The sequence below is a fragment of the Scardinius erythrophthalmus genome, assembly GCF_964197995.2.
Source record: "Scardinius erythrophthalmus genome assembly, chromosome: 3".
Lineage (NCBI taxonomy): Eukaryota > Metazoa > Chordata > Actinopteri > Cypriniformes > Leuciscidae > Scardinius > Scardinius erythrophthalmus.
The window spans coordinates 6021362-6037289 of NC_138223.1; the positions used below are offsets into that span (position 1 = coordinate 6021362).

The 15928-nt window shown below is 37.9% G+C and overlaps 1 protein-coding gene across 2 annotated transcripts in view; it reads right to left on the reverse strand.

Moving 5' to 3' along the window:
* Nucleotides 1-15928, reverse strand: part of pard3ba (par-3 family cell polarity regulator beta a) — a 168422-nt gene that overhangs the window by 122159 nt on the left and 30335 nt on the right. For both annotated transcript variants that reach the window (XM_081362128.1, XM_081362127.1), the window contains exon 3: nucleotides 8380-8548. In XM_081362128.1, the coding sequence (XP_081218254.1) occupies nucleotides 8380-8548 (169 nt within the window). The remainder of the gene's footprint in view (nucleotides 1-8379; nucleotides 8549-15928) is intronic.

Here is a 15928-nt window from a genome sequence, read left to right on the forward strand (position 1 = left end):
TCAGAGATATGACCATGAAATTAAGATAATACAGGTTCATTTTATATTGACTCCATTTTAAAAATGAATTTGTATGCATACATTAGCATAGTTAATAAAAAGTGAAGCAATATATGACCATTTTGAGCCAGTTCCCATTTTGTGGCAGTTTTTTTTTTTTTTTTTTGTATTTATGTATATATTTACCTATGCATTTAGTTATGAATGTACTTATTTTCTTATTTATTTGTGCATTAATTTGTTTTGTTTTTTTAACAAACTACATAAAATAAGTCATTTTGAGCAGTTATTTTTGTCTCATTTCCCATTATTCAGTTTTATTTTGTTCAGACAGACAAGCACAGATCAAACACTAACAAGTTGAACATTTCCTAGAGTGTTTTCTGTTTCTTTTCAGACACACATTGGATCAAATAAACACAATTAAAATCACACTAAACTCACCACATGAAAACACAACAATACAGTCTCTCGCAACACAAACAGAAAGACATCTGAGTGAGTCAGAGCAGCTTTCCGTACACAGACTCATCAGTCCTGCGAAACGTCTCCCATCACACGCATTTGTCTGGTTTCCATAACAGGGACAACAGCCAAACGCTGGAGCCATCGCTAGACTCAGCAGAAACGGCTACGGCAACAGGATGCTAGATCCATCAAAAACAGCCCTGTCTTTTACAGGAACAAAATAAAACTCGATGGAAAAGTGCAGTGAGGGAGTTTTATATCAGGACTATCCAACAGAATGTCCTTGGCCTCCATTCTGAAGAGGTTCTCCAAGACCTTCTGAGATAAGGCCGGAGACACTGTGACATCTCAAGGATCTGAAGTACACAAATGTGTTGAACGTTGGCAAGGTCAAAATTCTTAAACATTACTGCTGAAGAAAAGAGCTAAATCATGAGAAACGGTGTGTTCTGCTACAAGGAAAACAGCTTTCACTAGGACCATGTATATTACTAACATGAGAAATATAAGAGATACACTAAGCTGCAAAAAAAAGACTAATTCAGAAACAGTAACTTCATTAATGAGCACATTAGCATACAAGCATCTACATTTACATAACAACGGGTTAGCAGTCTTGAGCAATTTCACCCACACTAATGAATGACAGTTTGTACTATACGAGGTTAATTCACACTGCATGCCGTTCGCCTAGATTTGCATACAAGTGCTCTTTCACATGTGCAAAGAAAAAGTTACACAGATTCACACATAAATTTGATTTTACCTTCGGTTCTTCATTTATATAGTTAAATTTAGTTAGTTTTGTGCCAGATAAACACCGCTCTGTAAAAGCATGTATCTTCTGTTACATAAGTAAAAATATATTGCCTCATTCAAATGTTGTGCATGCATGCAAAGTGCAGTTACATAAATTAAGAGCTTGTCGTGCAGTTACTTAATTTCTGGGGTAATATACTTTACATACATACACACATACTATATACACGCATATACACATATATAAAAGGTCACACATATACATAATATATATAAATTCTAACCTAAAAACATAATTAACAGCACTACAAGCCAGTGAGATTAGATTTTTTTTTAATTTTTCTCAGAAAGAATGCATTAAACTGATCAAGGGGTAACAGTAAATACATTTATAATGTTACAAACGATTTAAAATAAATGCTGTTCTTTTGAACTTTCTAATATATATATATATATATATATATATATATATATATATATATATATATATATATATATATATATATATATATATATATATATATATATATATATATATAGCTGGCCCAGAAAAGTTATTAAAGAGATCGTTAATATAGTCCAAGTGACTACAGTGGCTTAATCTTAAGTATATCAAGCGACGAGAATACTTTTTGTGCGCAAAAACAAACAAAAATAACGACTTTATTCCACTATTCATTTCCTTCTCTCTGGGCCTCGTAGTGTTTTTGCGCTGCGCGTCTGTGTTGCACGTCAACACGCATCACACACATGACCAGCTTCAGCCAATTGTGAGCCTACGTGGTGACGTGTAACACAGACGCGCTACGCAAAAACACTACGTGAACCAACTAGAGGTCCAGAGAGAAGGAAATGAAAAGTGGAATAAAGTCGTTATTTTTGTTTGTTTTTGCGCACAAAAAGTATTCTCGTCGCTTTATAAACTTAAGATTGAGCCACTGGAGTCACTTGGACTATATTAACGATCTCTTTAATAACTTTTCTGGGCCAGCAAGTTTCGGTCACCTAGCAGCCTATGGAGGAGTGAGACAACTCTCAGATTTCATCAAAAATATCTTAATTTGTGTTCCGAAGATGAACGAAGGTCTTACGGGGTTGGAACAACATGAGGGTGAGGAATTACTGACAGAATTTTCATTTTTGGGTGAACTAACCCTTTAAGCAGCATAACTTCTTTCAACAATAGTAATAATGTTCCTTGAACAGCAAATCAGCATATTAGAATGATTTCTTGCATCACATTACATTTTAAGATATATTCAATAAGAAAACATTTTAAATTGTAATGATATTTTACAATATTACTGTTTTGATCAGCCTTAATGAGCTTCCCGACCAACTTTGGAATGGTAGTGAATGTACAGCATGCACACTTTTATGAGTGGCCTGTAGCATGTCAAAGTAGCTTTAAAGTATCTTCCTGAAGACTGACAAAGACCTAAATATCTTGCATGTGGTGACAGAATAGAATACTGAGTACTTGCAGCCACAATCAACAGAAAGAGCAAGTCTGACCCTGAAAAAATATCAAGATTAAAAAAGAGAACAAAAAAAACTCAAGCACAGAGCTTGAAAAAGTTATCATTTTCCCTGGTCAAACAGACACTTCCATCAGCAAAGACTGCTCATATCTTCAGTCTGCTACTAGAAATAATCAAAAAGGCCTTTTAGTATGATCACACTAGCACAGAAACTCTGATTCAGGAGAAGCTGGTGTGTTCTGGCAGTCATTAACACAGGTCTCTTTGACTCACAGCCATTTTAATAAGGTACTGGAACCAGAAGCAAGCTATAACATCTTCTTTAGTCTGCTTTAGAAGCTACTTCATTAAGAAAACCGTTGGTATTCCTTTCTGAGCTAATATTTCAACTCATCAAGGCCATCTTAAAATGCATCACTGACCTATTGAACTGTACTTCTCCGTATTTCAATGGCAATGTGCATATGAGACAGATAAGGCCAATGAAAGAGACCTAGACAGAAACCCAGACTCTTTGGAGGCCTGTTTTACCTCAGAGCTTAGAAAGTTTAGATAAATGTGCAAGTATCCTTTGTGCTTGAGTGGGCATACATGCTGACAGATGGTGTAGATATTTTATTTTAAGAGTTTTGTTTGCTTCCTGTGTGTGTGTGTGTATGCCACCTTAGAGTAACTCATTTATATACACCGAAAGACCTCCAACATCAGCCAGGTTCTCCACTAACTACCCCCTGATGACTCTCAGACATTCGTGATGTTTACAAATTCTCATAGAGGAGTTACATCTGCGCAGCGTCTAGATGAAGAGTCGCTCTCAACTCCATCAATCTCCTCAAACCTCTATTTTCTCCAGCCTCAAGGTTAATCGTCAAAAGAAACGCTTGTGCAAACTAATTTTAGGCGTTAATTTCAGTTTTACGCCCCTTGAAATAACAGAAGTAAGAATGTGTGGGAAATCTGTCAAGGCCACAGCGATTTAAGGTAAAACCTTTAATTATTAGCTATTCTGACACAGGAGTGGAACAACCCTTCAAGTGGTTTCATCCTCCAGGAAAAGTACAACATTCAGAATGTGCTTTGAATGTCTTTTCAGCTGAATAAATAAGAGGCGATCCCACAATACGATTAATAGGGCTGAAAATCAAGAGAATTTGAGTATGAAAATATTAAACTATTAATAGACTAAATGTTAGACATACACAAACCTCAAGCTACATTTCATCAGTTTTCATTACAAGTGTTTGCCTTCCATAAACAATAATAAAACTAATTTAAATAATATAGTCGTTTTCCTTAAAAAAAACTGTATGATTAAAAATTAAAAGCAGAATCAGGAGTTACTGTAAAATATATTTTTTAAAAGAAATGTTTGCTTTCCAAAAATAACATGATATAAAAATTAAATAACCAAACTTGACTTCCAAAAAAACCTACAAATTAAAAGCATGTTACATTTTTAGTAACCGCATTGTTTGCCTCACAAAAAAAAATAAAAAAATAACTATAAATAATCTTAATTAGCAGCGGTAAAGATGAATGTGTAAAAAAATCAATAACTATAAATAATCTTAATTAGCAGCGGTTACAGAGATATGGAAATTATGCACTCACATCTGGCGCGTCTATACAGTGGCCAAGATTGTGTGCAGGGGAACTATGGGGGAATCCAGAGTCTGGATTTCATCAACGCAATATATTTACGAGGGAAATTCCCCATTCTGAATAATGTGCTGTGTTTGAATCGAGATACTTCTGTCAAACGTGTTATTGCCGTAAAAATCAACATAAAGGTCAAGTGAAAACTCCCAAATGTTACTGCAAGCTCCCAGATAGCTTCCCAACTCAACTACAATCGCTTAGCGTTATAAAAGTAACAAGAAAATCACTCTCAAATCTGGCTTTAGGATGAAGGACAGCAAGGCGGATCCTCTTGACCTTTGACCCCTGAGAGGTCCGTCATGTGAAATGGGGTCACATTCTTTTAGTCACGCGTCGTCTGTTTGTCACGGCTATATGCCGTGTTTATTCCCATCTGTGGCACATCACTATGAGGAAAGTAAAGATGAATGTGTAAAAAAAAAAAAAAAAAAAAAAAAAAAAAAAGTTGTCGGGTACCAAGATGCCGAATTCGAAGTCTGAGATGGTCTGTTAACCTGTAATTCTGTCTCATTGGCAATCGATTGCTGACAGGTATGAGCGGCCGCCCCCCTCAGGTGCTGCTGGGAGTCGTGAGAGCAGTGTGAAGACTGGGAGAGTGTGTGTAATGAGAGCGGGTAGGTCAGGGATCGATGCTGCTGTAATCAAAGCTTCGTGCCGCAGAGACAGTCAGAGGAGAGACAGATTTGCCCCATTTCTGAGGACTATTACGGCTCGAGCAGGGACAAACTCCCAGTCTCTGGTTGGCGGAACAAAGCACCATTTTATAATTACATCAGAGCAGAAAAAAAAAAAAAAAAAAAAAAACTTTCCTCAATCCTTTCCGTGTGCTGACTAAGTAAACATGAACAGCAGGTCTAATTTGTTTAAACTGCATTGCACTAATGTGACACCCATGGTTGGAGTGTGTAGGTAGGTAGACAGACAGACAGACAGACAGACAGACAGACAGACAGACAGACAGACAGACAGATAGACAGATAGACAGATAGACAGATAGATAGATAGATAGATAGATAGATAGATAGATAGATAGATAGATAGATAGATAGATAGATAGATAGATAGATAGATATTTTAAGATGACAGACAGACAGACAGACGGATAGATGGATGGATATTTAAAGATGACTGACTGACAGACAGACAGACAGACAGACAGACAGACAGACAGACAGACAGACAGACAGACAGACAGACAGACAGATAGATAGATAGATAGATAGATAGATAGATAGATAGATAGATATTTTAAGATGACAGACAGAGTCTTGTGTCAGTCCATACAGCAGGTGTGAGGGCGGTTCATTGAGCTCTGACAGGCATCTGTCACGCTGTCAATCACCCTCGGGATGATCTCCACCTCTTTAACCTCACATTTACTGAGTGCTTTAATGTGTCTTTGACCCACAGACTGAGTGCTGACCCACTGGCCCCCTCGAACCATCTTCATTCAGCAGTCACCACCTGTCACTCACTCTTAGGCCCCGCCCCTGACAGAACACAAGTAAAAGTGGCTTCTCAATCTCATTGTGCTTTTGTACAGGACGCTCTGGTTCCCTCAGAGACTCACGGCTGGAAAACTGCAACAAAGCAATTAAGTAATATCTTGTTTTTTTGTTTTCCCAAAAAAAAAAATTGAGTCAAAACAGCAGCTCACACTTGTCACAACACGGCCACTGCCTGCAGACACACTGCTGCTGTAAAATTTGGATTGTGAATTTTTATATATATATATATATATATATATATATATATATATATATATATTGTGTGAGGTTTAGTGAAGGGAAAAACAAATAGCAGTTAACACAGCTATTAATTAGCTATGAATTATATATTTTTTCAAATCTTGTTTGATAAAAAAATATATAATTATTGAATTTTAAATTTAAATCAAAACAAAAAGTATGAATGATGTTTGGTCAAACTTCAAAGCAAAAATGTGGGGACAAATTTCAAAAACAAAACTAAAATAAAAATAAATAAAGTGAAAAACATGAATAAGATGCTTGGTCATATATAGCAAACTTCTAGGGACAACGTTCAGAAACAAAACAAAACAGTTAATGATAAAAAAATAAGTGTTGATGAATGATAAAATAAAATGTTGTAAAGCTATATACAGTATATATATATGCTGTTTTGTTAGCTGCTGTTTTGACCCACGTATATAGATATTACTTATTAATTGCTTTATTTTGCAGTTGTTCTTGTAAGAAAAATGTTCATATTTAAAACTTTATCGACTAAAATAACCAGCAAACGGCCGTACGCATCGATTTATGGCGAAAGACTAACCCTTGAACTTGACACACAACGTAATGACGAACATGATTGACCAGCCCTGTTTGTTTGAACCGCGAGAGGCGTCAAAGTCGACTTGCGTACGGCCGTCTGCCGGAAGCTATAGCCGATAAAGTTTTAAATATGAACATTTTTCTTACAAGAACGCATCGCTTCGCTTCAGAAGGCCTTTATTAACCCCTCGGAGCCGTTTGGGACACTTTTATGATGGATAGATGCACTTGAATGGACAAAAAATGGTGCCCATTCACTGCCATTATAAAGCTTGGAAGAGCCGGGACATTTCTTAATATAACTCCGATTGTATTCGTCTGAAAGAAGAATGTCATATACACCTAGGATGACTTCAGGGTGAGTAAATCATGGGCTAATTTTCATTTTTGGGTGAACTATCCCTTTAACCAGAGCATTCTTTTTTTATTATTTAATAAAGAACATGAATAAAATGTTTGGTCATATATAGCAAACTTCTGGGGACAAATTTGCCCTCAAAGTATAGCAACGTAAACCCCCCCACACACACACACATCTAATCAGATTATCAGTGTACACTGTTCAGAAGTTAACTGAGGTCTGGCCAAGCATGAACTCATTCAAATGCTGCCATTTAGACCAGTTTGCACCCCCCCCCCACACACACACACACACACACACGTGCACACACACACTAATTAAGTTACCCCTGATCCCATGAAGGCTTTTCCTCCTCCTTAGTGCCACTGATTCAATAAGACTCTTCTTTTGACTTCCCTATCGCCTCGGTTACGTTTCAACATCAAATCCCAAGTGCTGACACACACACACACACCAGCGCTACGGCACGGCTACTAAACTACATTGGGCACGGTTTCTTTGTCCTCAGCATCATTTAATTGATAAATGAGCGAGACGAGCATTGTGTGTGCAGCTGACAGTGGGCTTTTTGTAATGTAATGACATCGTAGTGCTTGAGGTGTACACAGGGACATCTGCCTGCAGTCTGGCTTCAGAGAGGGGCATTATGGGAAGGTTAGCCAGGGCAAGCCTGAGTGAGCAGTCACAATGATGGATTCAGAAATGGCAAGTGTAACATTTGCATTAATTTGAATTGATACAGCTGTGACAGTCCAACGTTGAGCGAGCGTTAGCCACTTTAACAGTCGTCTGTGACACAAATCTGTTGCTGGATGGTTGCTAGGGCATCATGGGTGGTCACTAAGGATTTTTAAAGGGATAGTTCACCCGAAAAAATAAAAATGGTCATAATTTATTCACCCTCATGTTGTTTCAAAACACACAAGTTAACACCAAACCACACAAACATGCACACAAAATCAGCTCAATTACAGGCTGCAACTAATGCAACCACACATGCACACAAGTTCACACATAACTATGAAAACAATCTACAACTTTATACCGCACACACACTTTAAAACCACCACACACACTCATGCCGATGTGCACGTACAGATGTTTTCTCCATTCGGTCGGTCTGTGGTCGCTGGGAATGAAAGACACTTGAGCATGTGGGAAACAGAGTATTGTTTAACCCTTCGAGATTTCAGCGATTCAAACTGAACCCACAAATAAACCTCACTCACCTTAAGTTGATTTTACAGACTTTTTAATCTCTCTTTGACCAAAGTAGAAGTATTCAGTATAAGACGAATAGATTTATGAATTGAATTTATGAATATGAGATGAATTCTAGCGCTGACATACGTACTTGATTTGAGGGCAGATGTGGTGACCTCGATCTCGCTTCCCAGGTCGGGCTGTAGGGCACTGAGCTCGGGTTCAGAGTGGTCAGGGCTGGAGAGACCCGACCCCACACTCCCCCCGGGACTCACCATCGCCCTCTGCTGGAGCTCCATCTTCTCGTACACAGCCTTCAGCTGAGGACAGACAAGAAGAAACTTAACTAAATATAACTAAAATATATATATACACACACAATATATTTCATATTTTACGAGGGCATCACAAGAGACACCCAATGTTGAAAACAAAGAGAACTGCAGGTACTAGTATACTATGTGTGCATCGATCAAACGGTTTTCCTTGTTTGTTTTGTACAAAATCCATCCCATGAATCATGCCCAACATGAACTACAGCATGTGACTGCTAATATTGAATTTGTCATTTCTTCAAGCTCATAAAGCTCAAAATGGTATGCAAAAGGTGTTCTCTGGAAGGTAGAGAGGATGATGTGTCTGATACTGTGTCATAATGCAATACTGATATTTCATTCTCACTCGGAGAATGAAATGAAAAACTGGATGAAACCCTGAATGAAAAACTGGAATGTCACTAACAGATGTTTCAAAATTACTGGGAATGTAAGACTGCAAAGAATACAGTGTTTGTGAAACTTCTAAGACTCCTGAGCAAAATGAGTTATTGTGGCCCCAACATATATTTGGACACTTCAGTCACACATAAAAACATCTGAATGCAATATATCATATTAGACGACAACCGATATCAAAAGTCAAACATTCAGTCAGTAACAGCCATGAGTGTGTCAAGTTATTAACTCAAAGTTTTAAAGCTTGATTTAAAATATTGTTATAATACAAAAGTATTGTAGAAAAATATTTATTTATTATTTAAATAAAATTAATAATATTTTCAAATAAAATAAATAAAGATATTAAAAAATTAAACAAAATAAAAACATTTAAAATTGCATTAAATATTAAAACTATTTATAAATTCATTTATATAGAAATGCATTAATATATTTAGCATGTCTTGATGTTGGCAGTCCAATTACAAAGTGAAATCAAGAAGAACATGTTAAAAATCACAGCTGATGCAACCGCTGGTTCAGTCACCACACTGGAAAGGTCAAGTCGAGTGCATTGCATTGTGGGATACAGCGCTCCATGGACTGTTCGCTGTTCACATGTTGGCAAATATAGGTAATCCTGATATTTCATGCATTCAGAAACTTATCAAACAGCGCACATTATGCATACTACAAATATATTGCAAGGAGTATGGTAATATGCTGTTCAGAAAATACACACCCACGCACTTATCTCTCGATGAGAGATGCTATTATTCATGCAGGTGTCTCATACGGGGTGAAAAAATAGTAATTACAGACAAATTAATGTACACAACCATCAGACAATAATTAGACACATTACACAGGCAACCATACTTTAATTGTCTTTAGATCAGACTCTAATGTAACGGCTGAGAGCTTGTGTGTGAAATGCATTCGGGTGAGTTAGCTTACAGTGTCGACAGGCAGTGTGATAAACAAATATAAAATGAAATTAAAAAATAAAATCTGAGCTGACAGGTGTCTGTGTTTGTGAGCACGTGCGTTAAGCATCAATGGTCAAATTAGATGTGACAAGGGAATCAGAAGCTGTCAAACATAATGTCACGGTAGCATTATGAGCCGAGAGGAAGTTGGCGGTAATGAGAGAGAATACGTGTGCGTCCGCCATGGACTCTGACCGTCTCGGATTGGCACGTTGACAAGCGGCCATAAAGCCGTGGCGGCTGATGAATTCATTCGCCTGGGAATAATGAATTAGCACTTCCCTTCTTTGCCCGCGCTCGCCTTTCCAATCACGTCAAAGGCCTGGCAGAGGAAACAATGGCTTAATGAAAGACGGCGAGGGCAGGTAGCGAGCGCTCGGGAGGGTGAGAACTAAGGGAGCTCGATATGAAGTCATCTGCATCCGTAACTGTTTTTCAGGAAAACAATAACTGGTGACACGCGACAGGAATACGCATCATCAATCATGGGGAAATATTGCGCCACGCTCCCCGAGCCCGGTCCGTGTGATTCGATGGGCTGACGTTTCTCGTGCTGAAAAATAAACCGAACTCGTCCAGATCAGATGGCAAAAAGTGAGAGAGAGGGAAAAAGTAATCTCAGGGAATCACTTCTTCACGGGTTTGATAGATGGCCGTCTTTCTGTGCGTCTTCCTCTAAGTGCTTCATACCTGATCAAACTCTGTTTCTGGGCCTGAAGCGTGCGAGCTGAGATATTCATCACTGTACACACACTGCACATTATTCCTGAAGGATCGTCGGGGTGTGTGACTCACTGAAAAGAGCGCATGTCAATTTCAGCTAATCACAGAGCAGCAAACTGGACATAAACAATGCCTTCCTTCCTTCATAACAGTAGCTGGGCGATAAGCTGCATAATGCTTTAAAACACCACTGGAATAGTATTAATGATGGATGGCAGGCAGGTCACAGATGTCCTCGTGAGGGCCGTAACATGAACCCACTCTCAGCTTTTAAATAAAAATAATCATTTTAAAACAGTCACAGTGAGAAATGAAGTCAATTTTGTGGCATACAAAATCTTTTTGTGGCATATAAATTCAAAATTGTGAGATAACCAGTCAAAACTTTTTAATAAATTCTCATTGTGCCATATACAGTCACAAGCTGAGATATTAAAGGTGCTTTTTTTTTTTTTTCTCCATTAGGTCACCTGATGGAGTTTTTCGGTTCCTTGCCACTGTTGCCTTTGGCTTGCTCAGTTCGGGATACCTAATTTAATTAATCAATCAACAATACTATTGATCAGCATTACCAAACGTGGGCGTTTTACACTAGAAACAAACACTGATGTACTATTTTATTTAATACTGTGAAGCTGCTTTGATACAATCTGCGCTGTGAAAAGCGCTATATAAATAAAGTTGACTTGACTTGACTTGACTCTTAGCGATGTCACGCGTTTTTAGGCCAAAACATTTTTGTCACATCCAGCAAACATCTCCTCACCATCCGCTAGCTGCCTGTCCCCTGAACACACTGTAAAAAACGCGGCCTCTGTAGCCCAGGCTCCACAAACGACAAGAAAAACAAACTGGCCCAGCCTGGACCACGAAACATAACAAACAGTGTTCCAGCCAATAACCGACAAGAATGATTTGGGGGTGGAGGTTGGGGGGTTAGTGCGCGTGCTCATGAAGGGGGGTGTGGGGAGTGGAGGAGAGAGAAGCATGAAAAGGGAAGTTAGCTAGAGAAGAGATGTCCTAGACAATGACTAACGTTAAAATTGTAAATTCTTGAGAACTTTGATATGGCCGACACACGACCAAGAGACGACGTTCCGATGAACAAATAACAAAGAATAGGGAAAAGGAGAATGAACGCGAAGTCCCAAATTTACAGCGGAAACGCGTTCAAAAGCTGGCGAGAACTCCGCCAGCAGAAGGGCTTCCAATCCGACATTCAGGCTCTGTTTTTGCTGGAGAGGAGGGTAAATCCAGTTTGTTTTTCTAAATGGTTCATGACTGTTTCAGGAAGCACGGAAGAGAGGGGGAGGGAGGGTCGAGCTAGCCTCCGTTTTGTTTGACAATACCTCAAACGTCAACAAGAAGTGACGTCACCCAACATCGCTTAGAGCACCTTTAAGTCTAATTGCGACATATAATAAGTCGTTACTCTAAGATATAATCTCATTGCAGCATATAAAGTTAAAATTGTGAGATATAAAGTCACATAAATGTCCAAACTGAACTGAGGCCTAATCCTGGCTTAATCTAAACCCTGTCTGTGAAACCAGGCCTTAAAAGTCATAATTTAATTGTGAGATATAAAGTAAAAAAGTTACAATTATCATATATAAAGTCATCGCGCCATATAAAGTCATGATTGTGAGATGAAGTCACAATTCTGACATATACAATTGATTTTGTGGCATATAAATGTCAAAATTGTGAGACAAAATCATAGTTTTTTTTCCATTGAGAAACATCAGTAAGGTCAGATCCAGATGTTGGCTGATCGGGTCTGGCTCACTGTCGGCAACCAATTTAAAGGGGTCATATAATGCCATTTTTGTACAAGCTAATATGATTCTTTAGGGTCTAAATTAAAAGTTTGTAATATACTTTTATTAAAAATTCTCATTAGTATTGTAAGAAAACACTCATTTTACCTGGTCAAAAACAAATCTGTTTTCAGCACGCCGTTTAAGTGCATGTGTCTTTAAATGATAATGAGCTTTGCTCAATAACACAATAACCATAACGCATTGTTCATTATAAACGTGGGATTATGAATTATATTGAGAACGTCGTACATAGAAAACATGCCGTAATGTACCTTGAGTGTAAACAGCCGCATTCATTGTGAAGCGTGCAAGCGATTTGCAAAGATTAATATAAAGATTAATATAAAGGTTAATAAAACGTTACACTCACTTCTTCTTCTGGAGGTTCAGCAGGAACACGAATAGTTGGTACCGATCCTTTTTTCAGGAGCAGCTTCTTAGCAAAACCAGCTTTATACTGACCCTCGTTTATAAAGCAATCTGGTGTGTGAAATGATTCGTGCAAACATGAAAGCATTGACGTTGTTCGTGGGGAATATTCCCTTCGAAAACAAACTCTGCCACTGCGTCTTCAGCGGTTCGGATTTAGGAACATCAAAATGACTGCTGTGTTCCTTATTACACCCAAGAACAGAACACCACAATCGCTTAGAGGCCATTCTGCTCATAGACAGTGCTCCAGCGTATCAACAATGACCGCGCCGGTCCGCGCAGGCTATGATTGACAGCTCGCTCATGAGCGACGGCGGGTCTGTGTTGAAATGCTGCTGTCAATCAACAATCATGGGAGGGGCGTCGATTTTGTGACGTCACAAAATCGAACGGCTTGATTTGAGAGATGGTAAAACATATAAGAAGATTACAAAAAAAACACTGAATGGATTTTTATCATTATATGATGGTTGTGTACAGGCACTGCCAACACACATTTCAGTACAATCAACTTGTAAAAGTGCATGTACCATTATATGACCCCTTTAAATCTCAAACGTGTTCAGTGGAATACTAGTCTTAAAGAAAGATGGACAAAAAGGCCACACAGAGAAGATCCAATTGCCCAACCAATATTGAAACCTTCCTGCAATTTCTTAAAACTACTCAGCTGGCACAAACTTTCCTCTCACTCGAGAAACAAACCCTGTGAATTGATTTGCATTGGAGTTAGCAGCCACCTCGCCCTCTTTTCTCTCGGCGGAACCGCAGATATCGGCCTGAGGGAACATGATGTCAAACACTGCTGACTAATGTCACTTCCTCTAGTAATCCATTACCTGCTCTCCACCTGCATGCTAATAAGAGATGGAACCTGTTGCCATGCCAACCCCACCTGTCAATCAACGCCTAGGTCATTCGCCATTGCTAAATTATGATGATTTTGAGTGTTATAGTGGAGAGCAGGATCATCTTTAAACAGCTGATGTAAGACGTCAGACAGGTCACTAGTTTTGAAATAGAGCTGTGAGCTCAACATCATCATTTCAAGTTTATCTTCCAGAATTCTCCTTCCTTTATTATGGGGCCTATGAAATTCAGTCAGTTTAAAAAAATAATAATTTCAATTTAATTCGTTTTAATTCCATTTTAAGAGTCTAAAACGATATTTAGAGATCAATTTAATTCATAAACTTTAATATTTTAATAATTTATTATATTTTTAACAATAATATGAAACATTTCCCTATGAAATGTGTTTTTTCTGAATTTCTGTGTTGTCTGTTTTATTTTTCGTAATTACACATTTTATAATCTAATACAAATTTATTATCAAAAACATTAATTTGCTAATACTGCTTAAATTAAAACATGGCTGAAAAATGTTGATATTCCTTAAAAAGTAATGTTTTAATAAACTATCGTTGCTGTTTTTACTTTGAAAAGTACATTTTATTGTACAACAATGAAATTTTTCAGTCATAATTTCTTCAAGGTAAACCAAACTTTTATTTTGGTGGGCTGTGGGAAGACCTTTGAGTTTCTGTGTGTATCTGATGATAGTTTTCTCAAATGAAATGAGTCTCACAGCAGACCTGGAGATGATGTTCATGTGTTAATGTGTAACAAGCAGGCATCATGTAAATATTGGTCTTTTTGCGGTTTAAGGCGAGACACTACATGTGAATAGGGTAAAAATTTTAACTAGCAGATATCACCATAAAACTTTCGCAGTTGATTACCTACATTAAGATGAGAAAAAAATGTATTACAAGTTTTCTGTAATTTAATGTTTAAATATGCAAATTCAGCAATATCTAATTAAATATGCGCTAATTTGCATACATTTTAAAAAACAAAATCTAAGTATTGGACAAAGCCAGGTTAAAAATTACTTTTTCATTGTGTTCACATATTAGATGGGGAAAAATTACAGAGGGATGTATGGATATCTACTTTTGTTATCCTGTAAATCAGAATATCCCGTCAATAGCCTTAAAAAAATTATTTCCGCCATGTTTTTTGGAATAAAATGTTATATAAATCAGGCTAGGAATAATATATTTACAAATCCCTCTGTAAATGTCTTCATAATATAACTAGGTACAAGACTGGAAAGTTTGGTGTATATAGGTGTACGAGAGAAAAGTCATTTTGAGAAAACGGGCTTTAAAGATTTATCATCAGCCAATGAGATTGCGCATTCAGCCCTTTTACTTTCACGATTGGTTGCTGATAAAAAGGAAATGACCATATTTGGATCCAACAGGAGAGAGACCTTTCCAGCGGTGCATGTGATGACAGGGAGCAGACAGCGATCGCGGAGCAGCGTGTTGATTAAGAACGCCAACTTTTGTTGAATTTATGAGAAATCTACAGACGCAAACAGACAAAGTGTAGTAAAATAAAGACCTAAATGTGTATTTCAGACTTTTTTTCACCACAAGTCTGAAAGAAGACATGTTACTGAAGACAAATATCCAAAAATCTCAAAATTGACCAGTTAAAAAAAAAAAACGATGTTTTTGCCTGCCGTGTCTCGCCTTAATATTCACAGACACAAGTCCACACAGTGATTTATTCTTTACATTTTTTGCCAAATTCCTTGCCGTTCCGCAGTATACCGTAAAATCCATTTTTATAGCTGGATTTTATGACTGTCAGTGTTTTTGCATGGCAGAAATCATCGAGCCTACTTTATATCACTTTCCTAATTTTCGCTCCCGTTCACTGTATAGTCTTCCATCTTCTCAATCTCTCCTTTTTCTCGCTCTAGATGACAAATAAACCTGACAAAAAGTCTCTCTAAATCTCCCGCCATGATCGCCCACAGAGGGGCATCGACATCAATCACACCCATGTGACCTGCGCCGAGGCCTTCACAAACAGACCCTCGGCACACACAAACACAGGTAAAATCCTGGGAATGTGATTGCGGGTGATGCTGTGCAAACAAGGCGGGAATTACAGGGATTAAGAAGGAGACCAGACTAATCTGAGACCGGCCACCATGTGTG